Consider the following 9,150-nt stretch of genomic DNA (forward strand, 5'->3'; position numbering starts at 1 on the left):
TCACCGTCTCGAATTTTTAAGAGCAACTTTCACATATAGCAAACACAAAATTCATATTTGTATGATATATCAAAGTTTGCATAATTGCGCTTCATAGCAAACATAAATATGTATATTTCGCTATACATATACAAAAGAAAGCAGTTGTATAATCTTCTTTGGTATACATATACAAAAAGACAGCCTGTTTTTATTAGAAAGTAATACCAAATTTTTGTGTGCCATATATATAAAGATAGAGGAACAAAATTGTAATTGTCAAGCTAGGTTTTGGAAAATAATACTCCATGTACATAACAAGAATATTTTACATAACTAATTCCACTTTACAGAATAAGTTAAAGTATGGATAAATGACAATGTTTTAGAAAACTTAAACTAGATGGGAGCAAAACCAATTAATTTCCATTTTGATCATAAAAGAAAAAAAAAAGTGTATAAGATTACAACAACTATACATCTCATCTAAACGAGTTGGTATCGAGCTATATAAATTATCACTGACCATATTCTTCGTAAACAATTTACAAATACGAGGAAGAGAGTTTCTCTAAAAAAACACTAAAAACCAAAAGAAAATTTAATTTTTCATAGACTGCCTCTAAAAAATGTAGAATGTCTAATGTCCAAGTCACTAACAAACTCTAAAGGCCTAAAAGTATCATTTCTTATTCTTTTAACATTAGGACTTGACAAACCTCTATGCCTAAATCCATACAATTTAAGCACTTGATTATCTGCAAAATTAAAAGCTCTTTCCATACTTTTCAAACACTTTTCAACTGGATAATCCCCATAACTTCCACAAGGCTTACAACCAACAAAATGTGTCACAAATGGCCATCTCTCATCTCCAAAACCTGGATGGTATTTTTGAATCATTTCTTCGTATCGATCCACTAAACCAGCCCAATAACCATGTAAATAATACGAATTTTCAACAAACACCTTGTCCATCCACTTATTATTCCTCAATATTAACATATATATCAATGCTGATTGATCGTCCGCTTCAAAATTAGGCCTACCTTTTAAATTTTCTGAAAAAAAATTTCCAGCATCATCGCGAATTTTACCTTTTGGTCCCATTGGTGCCCAAGAATCAAGCAAATCTAAAGACCATTGACAATTTCTTAGAAGAAAACTTCCTGTGTTCAAAGCAACCCACGATTTTTCATTTAATAATTCAGGATATCCATGAATGATCAAATTTTTCCAATTATATTTAGATAATGGAATTTCAAATACCATATCTGTGAACATTGCATCACTATCCATCCACCATATCCACTCAATTTCTGGATGAGAAATCATTAATTTTCTAATTAATGGTAATTTTGACCAATATCCTGATAATTGTTTGTCAAAATGTGTCATGTTGTACACAATTTCAATATTGTGAATTCTACAATAATCAATCTTGTTCTTTATTGACTTTAACAAATAATGATCCCCAATTGAGTTGTCACAAGGGCTTGGAGGTGAACCCGTTACCTATTAGAAAAAAAAAAAAAAATTAAACAAAACAATGTTTCTTAAATTGACTTAGCCTTTAAGAGAATCATCTTATTTCATGAACATATGTGTCTGTTTAAATTTCAAATTCGAATTTTAAGTCATTTATCTAATAAATAAAGCCTTTAAATGAAAATATTACAAACTATCTAACATTACCAGCAAAACGCGAGGCTTTCCATTTATATAGCTTGGAAATCTTGGATTTCCATGCAACCAAGTTTTTCTTGTAGAATCCCAATTGTCGATTTTTGGACCTAAACTATAGGTAGAATTTTGAGGATATTCAAAATTATCATCATCATCGTTATCATTATCGTCGTATCGGATCTCAGCAATGACCCGATTCGTTTCTTCAACAAGTTTTTGGTTTTGGTCTAGGGAGGGACTATTATTAGAGGAAAAGTTGTTAAGGCCTATGGTACCGCGTAACACTAAGATTGTTACAACCCCACATAAGATGGTGAGCCTAAGGTTGATGAATGAATTTGCGACACGTCGACGGCGAGAGACCGAGCGGGCGCCAGTGCCATCCACATTGGATGTTGTGGGGAGAGTGCCGCCGGCGCCCGCTGAGGTGAGCCTCTTGAGGGCTGTGAATTGGACCATCGTCGTTGGAATTAAAGGTGATGATATGAAGTTGAAAACATGATAGCATGCATTAGATATATAGTATATGATTGACAATATTGTTTATTATGGAGAAAAACGTGCAGGGATGTTCTCCTTATATGACATGCAAAAGAGTGCTATTTATATGAGTATAATTTTTATATTTTCTTTTTCTTAATTTCCATTATTTCATCAAACATTGCTTGTGTCATTACAATGAGATTTATTATAAAGCAAAGTCTTGAGATGTATAAGCTTCAACTAGCTGAATAAATAAAAAAGTTTAGGTAAAAATCTCATAGTGTATTTTTTTGCATAAATTTTTAATTCATATCTAAGACCTATAGGATATTAGTCTAGTAGAGATAAAATTAATGGTAAAAATGAAATTTTGTTGAAAATTATACAAAATATATAGTTAAAAAATTATTTATAAAAAAGCATAAATTGCATATATATAATCATAAAAAAATGTATATATAATTTATCAGTTTGATTTGATTTTTTTTAATCAATTGTTGTTATTTCTAAACTTTTAAAATCAAAGAATATCCAAAATAATATACTTAATTATTTAAGAAAAAAATTACGCGTATAAGCAAACATTAATTAGTTAACATAGCTATAGTTTGCCTTATAGCTGCTCGAACGACAGCCTATGCTATATATTTACCTCCAGATTAGCAAGGTGAAATTGATTTGCAGAGTGAGATACTTCATGCAGTTCCCAATGTCGATGTCAATGCCATATACAACCTCAAGTATATGTTTCTATGCAAAATCATGGTCAGCCAGGCTGATGATGTTGCAGGAATAATAAAAAAATATTATCTTTTCTTGTAATGATAAAATTATTAAATAAAAGAAATAAATATATTTTAAAAATAGTGAACAAATAAAATTAAACGGAAGGGGTAATAATGTAATTTCAATAACAAAAAAGAAGTGACTGAAATCTATACATAAATCGTATTCGCCGAATGTGTTTTATGCCTTATTTTCTCAACTCTTTCTATTTAGACATCCAAGAAGGGTTTTTCAAATTTTCAATTTAGAGAATTGAATATTCACCGATAAAGTTAAATATTAGGTAGCTAACCAACTGAGATACGAAGATTCTGCAAACAAATAAGCGATTAATGTTGAGTATAAGATGTAAAAATTTATTATCTTTGATTGTAATGATAGAAGTATTAAAAAAAATAAAAAAATATTCAAAATAGTGAACAAATAAATCTAAATGGAAAGGGTAATAATGTAATTTCAACAGTAAATAAGAAGGACTGAAACTTATAGATAAATCACATTTGCCGAATGCGTTTTATGCCTTATTTCTCAACTCTTTCTATTTAGGCATCCAAAAAGGGTTTTTCAAATTTTCAATGCTATGACCTTTTTTTAAAAGACAAAAAATAAAATTGTAGGTCGAGAAAAGAAAAATAAGGGAGGATATTAACAATTTAGAGAATCAAACATTCACCAGTAAAGTTAAATTTTAGGTAGCTATAATCAATTGATATACGAAGATTCTGAAAACAAATAAGTGATTAATGTTGAGTATAAATATAAAAAATAATTCTCTTTTCTTGTAATGATAAACGTATTAAAAAAAGAAATAAATATATTTTCAAAATAGTGAACAAATGAAATTAAACAAAAGGGGTAATAATGTAATTTCAATAATAATAAGAAGAGATTGAAATTTATACATATATCACATTTGCCGAATGCGTTTTATGCCTTATTTTCTCAGCTCTTTCTATTTAGGCATCTAAGAAGGATTTTTCAAATTTTCAATGTTATGACCTTTTTTTAAAAGACAAAAAATAAAATTGTGAGTCGAGAAACGAAAAATATGGAAGGGAATTAACAATTTAGAGAATCGAACATTCACCGATAAAGTTAAATTGTAATTAGCTAATCAATTGAGATACGAAGATTCTGAAAAGAAATAAGCAATTCATGTTGAGTATAAAATGTAAAAAATTATTATTTTTTCTTGTAATGATAAAAGTATTAAATAAAAGAAATAAATATATTTTTAAAATAGTGAACAAATAAAATTAAACGGAAAGGATAATAATGTAATTTCAACAATAAATAAAAAGAGATTAAAACTTATACATAAATCGCATTCGCCGAATGCGTTTTATACTTTATTTTCTCAGCTCTTTCTATTTAGGCATCCAAGAAGGGTTTTTCAAGTTTTCAACGCTATGACCTTTTTTTTTAAAGACAAAAAATAAAATTGTGGGTTGAGAAAAGAAAAATAGAGGAGGAGATTAACAATTTAGAGAATCGAACATTCACCAATAAAGTTAATTTTAGGTAGCTAATCAATTGAGATACGAAGATTCTAAAAACAAATAAGTAATTAATGTTAACTATAAGATGCAAAAGAATATTATCTTTTCTTGTAATGATAAAATTATAAAATAAAAGAAATAAATATATTTTTAAAATAGTAAACAAACAAAATTAAATGGAAGGGGTAGAATTATAATAATGACAAAATAAAATGATAATAAAAAAAAAAGTAATTACTACTAGAACATTAAGAAAAAAACCTTATAATAAAAAATATAAAAATAATATTTAGCAAATAATAAAAACAAATAGTCCCTTTTACTAACACAACCCTCTTCAAGGTTTAATTCCTGTACACGGCAGCTGAGATTCCCATCTTTGTTGCAGTCGCTCTACTCCCCCAATTTGAACTCTCTCTCGGCGATCTCTTTCTCCGGCGAAGTCTTTCGGTAAGTTTCTTATCTCATCTCTTATGTTTTCTTCTTCCGTTTATTTCACATTCGAAAAACCCTAACCCCTTTTTTGATTGCGAGTTAAAAGCACCAACTTCGATATGGGTTTTACAATGTTTTTTTTTGAATTCTTTATGTTCATTGTGTTGTGATATTGGATATTAAGTTTAATCATAAGGTGAGTTGGCGGAGTCTTCGTAGTTTGTTTAAGAGATCTGTATTAGAGTAATCTTAGCGAGTGTGAATGGAGTGGGTATATTGGGAAATTCATAAGGGAAATTGGATTCGTTCAGGATTGAGGTGTTATTGTTGTTGTTCACTGAAATAACAAGGGAAAAAAAGTGAAAGGGGTGTAAAAGATGGAAACTTTATCACTTTTCAGCAATTGTGGTGTAAAGTTTAGTTAATGGGGTTCAATTTCAAGAATCTTATGAGCTTGTAAAGATGATGGCTGCCTATTCAATGCTTTACATCATATTGCGACTTTTAAGCAGTTGGGCTTTAATTTCTATGAGATGCTTGGAGTCTAGAGGTCTACTTGTGGCTTACATTAGGGCTATTAAGGACATGTGTGATTGAGCCAAAACTCGGGTTATGAAAATTTGCAAGGGCAATTCAATTAGTTTAGGATTGAGGAGTTATTGTTGTTATACTCTTATACAACAAAGGGAAAAAGTGGAAGGGGTGTAAAAGATGGAATTTTCATCATCAGGTTTTGACCTTTTAGTAATTGTAGTGTAAGGTTTAGTTAATAGGGTTCATTTAAATTTCATGAACTCTTTAATATGATGACTGCCTATTCAATGTTTTTATTATCAAATTGTTACTTTTCAGCAGTTGGGTTTTACAATGCTTTGTGTATTGTGTCGGTTTGTGCTGCATATTGAAACTTCAATTTCTACAGCTCTCTAAATGTGTTGCAATTGTTGTTCGGAATTAAGGTTTGGTCATGTTGGTATACTTACATAAAGTCCGAGTCTTGTTAGTTTCTTAAAGGATCTGTATATCCTTGGAGAATGTAGAAACCTCTAGTGTTACATAGATATTTCTTGAGTGGAATGAAACTGATCCAAATAGAATGGATATTGAAGATTCACAAGGCCAGTTCTAACTAGTTTAGGATTGAGGAGTTGGCGCTGTTTTCTTACAGAATAAGGATGAAATAGGCTAGAACTGTAAAAGATGGATTTTTTATTGCCAGATTGTGCTTTTCAGCAATTGGGGGTGTAAGGTCTAGTTAATGGGGCTCAATTTCAAGAATTTCATGAATGCTTAAATACGTTGACTGCCTATTCAACGGTCTTATGAAACCTCGAGTTTTCATCAATGTAGGTAGTCATTGGCCATTTACTCTCCAGAAGCTGTGAAGCTTTTCTGGAGGCTGGTGGAATTGTTGATTGTTTTCCGTGTTTAATTTTACTCTGATTTTGTTCAAGTCAGAATGAAGTCCTAGATTAATTTTCCTTTCAAAATGTATTAATAGACCTACTGCATACTTGTGTCCTTTTATGTTTAGAATGAAGATTGCTGGTGCTTATTAAAATCTTGGCAGTTTGCAAGAATACTGAGGATAGAGTTGTTATATTGCTTTCTGAATGTGTTGGTGTTGTAGCTTTTAAAGGTTCATGCTGGTTTTACATTCGTGTCCAGTGCTTGGTCGGAACTTTGGTTCACAAAAATATCTGTTCTGCTTCCATCCCAGCTCAATGGATTTTCTCTCTAAAATTTCATTATCTCCATCAGACTAGCTAACCTTCATTCTGCAAGTTGCTAGGACAATTGAATTGCAGAGGTATAAATACTTGGGAGGAAATTGAGGACAAGGGTACATTTGGATTGACATGCAGTTGCTTACTTCATTCTAAGTTTACGTCTTCCTTCTTTATTCTTTTGTATCAGGACAAAGAAATGAGTTGCTTTTACTTTTAGCTAAATCAATACTTACCTTAGGTCATATATTTTCTATGAGCTTTTTTGCCCTATTAGGGCCTTATAGCTGAAGAGTACTTTTGCACTTGCTTACATATTGGAGAATTTTTGCTTTCTATGTCAAGGTAGCTGGCATAGCTTAATGCAGTTTCATTATTTTAACTACTCTCACATCTTTAGCGACTAACTGCTAAATAGAATCCATGTAAAAGACAGCAAGACAAAGTGTCCTAAATGCTTCCTTTGTGCTTGTACATATATAATTTCCTTCTTGTCTAAAAATTGCAGGATTTAAGATCTGCTAGCTGTAACAATGGCGTCTTCATATCTACCTGCAACCACAGATTCACTAGCTCAGGCTTCTGAGGCTACAACCCCATCTGAGGCTATCTCCATTCTCTACCGCATCCTTGAGAACCCTTCATCATCTTCCGAGGCCCTAAGGATCAAAGAGCAGGCAATCTTCAATCTCTCTGACCTCCTAAGTCAAGAGAAGAGGGCTGAGGATCTCCAAAAGCTTCTCGTCCAGTTGCGTCCCTTCTTCTCTTTAATACCCAAGGCAAAAACAGCCAAAATTGTTAATAAAGGAATTGTTGATGCGGTGGCTAAAATACCTGGCACATCTGACCTTCAGATTACACTTTGCAAAGATATAGTGCAGTGGGCCCGTTCGGAGAAACGAACTTTCCTTCGTCAGCGGGTTGAGGCAAAACTTGCAGCTCTTTTGATGGAAAACAAAGAGTATTCTGAAGCATTGACACTCCTTTCAGGGTTGATCAAGGAGGTGAGAAGATTGGATGACAAGCTTCTTCTTGTGGAGATTGACTTGCTGGAGAGCCAGCTCCATTTCTCGTTGAGAAATCTTCCCAAAGCCAAGGCTGCACTTACTGCTGCTCGAACAGCCGCCAATGCTATTTATGTCCCTCCAGCTCAGCAAGGTGCCATTGATTTGCAGAGTGGGATACTCCATGCAGAAGAGAAGGATTATAAAACTGCTTACAGCTATTTCTATGAGGCATTTGAAGCATTTAATGCCCTTGAAAATCCCCAGGCCTTATACAGCCTCAAGTATATGTTGCTATGCAAAATCATGGTCAGCCAGGCTGATGATGTTGCAGGAATAATATCAACCAAGGTTGGATTGAATTACCAGGGGCCAGAAGTTGATGCAATGAAAGCTGTTGCTGATGCTCACTCCAAGCGATCTTTGAAGCTCTTTGAGACTGCTCTTCGCAACTTTAAGGCTCAGCTAGATGAAGATCCTATCGTCCATAGGCACCTCTCTTCGCTCTATGACACTTTAATGGAGCAGAATCTTTGCAGGTTGATCGAGCCTTTCTCAAGAGTCGAGATTGCTCATATTGCTGAGTTGATTGAGTTGCCAGCTGACCATGTTGAGAAGAAGTTATCTCAAATGATATTAGACAAGAAGTTTGCTGGAACTCTGGACCAGGGTGCTGGATGCCTTGTAATTTTTGAGGACCCTAAGCAAGACGCAATTTACCCGGCTACATTGGAAACCATTTCAAATATGGGGAAGGTTGTTGACAGTCTGTTTGTAAGATCTTCAAAGATAGTGGCTTGAATTTCAGATCCTCCATCTATGACTTGTATTTCCTGAGCTGCAAGCAGATACTGCTTTAAGCTTCAGCGCGTTTTGTTGTGTTTTATGCTTCATTTCTAAATACATTTGAACTTAGTATAAACCTTACATGGCTGGAGTTACCAATGAGCAAGTTCAACTAAATTTCTTAGATGTTTTATGACTTTATTGTTTATCAATGCTAGGAGATGTTTGAACTATTTAATTATCAGCTTTCTTTCTTATGGTGACTGTGTCTCTGTGTTTGTATATCTGTATTTTAAATTGAACCTCGGTTATTTTTATCTTTTTTTTGGTGTTTATGCTTATTGTTTACTTGAATACTGTTATGAACTTTACTTCTTGTTACCTTTTAGATGACATTAAATAATGTTTACTTTTCTTATATTAAGTAATTCCTTAATATAGTTACATGTTTGAATTTGATCAAGATTCCAAAACAATTTTTTGTTTTTTTGGTTAGAGGTGCTTTCTAAAAAGTATAATAATAATTGTGCTCATTGATCAATTGAAAAATACTTGTATCAATATTAAAACTTTTTAGGCTTCTCAATTTTTATTTTTATTTTGGCTTAGAATTAGAATAATAATCTATAACTACTAAAAGGTAATTTTTTTCTCTAAAAACTTAAACCAAATATTTTAAATCTCCACGATAGATATTACTATTTTTGTTTCTCAAAAACTTATAATCGAGCAGACTATTAAGACACATGAAAATGAATTTGGAGG

The 9,150-nt window shown here is 32.3% G+C and overlaps 2 protein-coding genes across 2 annotated transcripts; one reads left to right on the plus strand and one right to left on the minus strand.

The window, feature by feature from the left end:
- Positions 1–588: 588 nt before the first annotated feature.
- Positions 589–2,124, minus strand: LOC125829682 (probable xyloglucan 6-xylosyltransferase 5). Its single transcript, XM_049508868.1, has 2 exons — positions 1,675–2,124; positions 589–1,494 (listed from the first exon to the last, which is right to left on the minus strand). Exons 1-2 carry the CDS (start codon positions 2,122–2,124, stop codon positions 589–591), a joined length of 1,356 nt encoding a protein of 451 aa, XP_049364825.1.
- Positions 2,125–4,750: 2,626 nt separating this feature from the next.
- On the plus strand, positions 4,751–8,571 carry LOC125829683 (26S proteasome non-ATPase regulatory subunit 11 homolog). Its single transcript, XM_049508869.1, has 2 exons — positions 4,751–4,883; positions 7,104–8,571. The coding sequence occupies exon 2, from the start codon at positions 7,129–7,131 to the stop codon at positions 8,398–8,400; it is 1,272 nt and encodes a 423-aa protein (XP_049364826.1). The 5' UTR covers positions 4,751–4,883; positions 7,104–7,128; the 3' UTR covers positions 8,401–8,571.
- The last annotated feature ends 579 nt before the right edge of the window (positions 8,572–9,150 follow it).

The sequence above is a fragment of the Solanum verrucosum genome, unplaced genomic scaffold (genome assembly GCF_900185275.1).
Source record: "Solanum verrucosum unplaced genomic scaffold, falcon-dt-bn FXZP01000008.1, whole genome shotgun sequence".
Classification (NCBI taxonomy): domain Eukaryota; kingdom Viridiplantae; phylum Streptophyta; class Magnoliopsida; order Solanales; family Solanaceae; genus Solanum; species Solanum verrucosum.

Excerpts from the sequence above, each read along its gene's own strand:
- LOC125829683 (XM_049508869.1), top strand. The coding sequence starts at position 7,129 with ATGGCGTCTTCATATCTACCTGCAACCACAGATTCACTAGCTCAGGCT.
- LOC125829682 (XM_049508868.1), bottom strand. The coding sequence starts at position 2,124 with ATGGTCCAATTCACAGCCCTCAAGAGGCTCACCTCAGCGGGCGCCGGC. Across the intron at positions 1,495-1,674 it reads GAAAGCCTCGCGTTTTGCTG|GTAACGGGTTCACCTCCAAG; the intron begins GTAATGTTAGAT and ends TTTTTCTAATAG.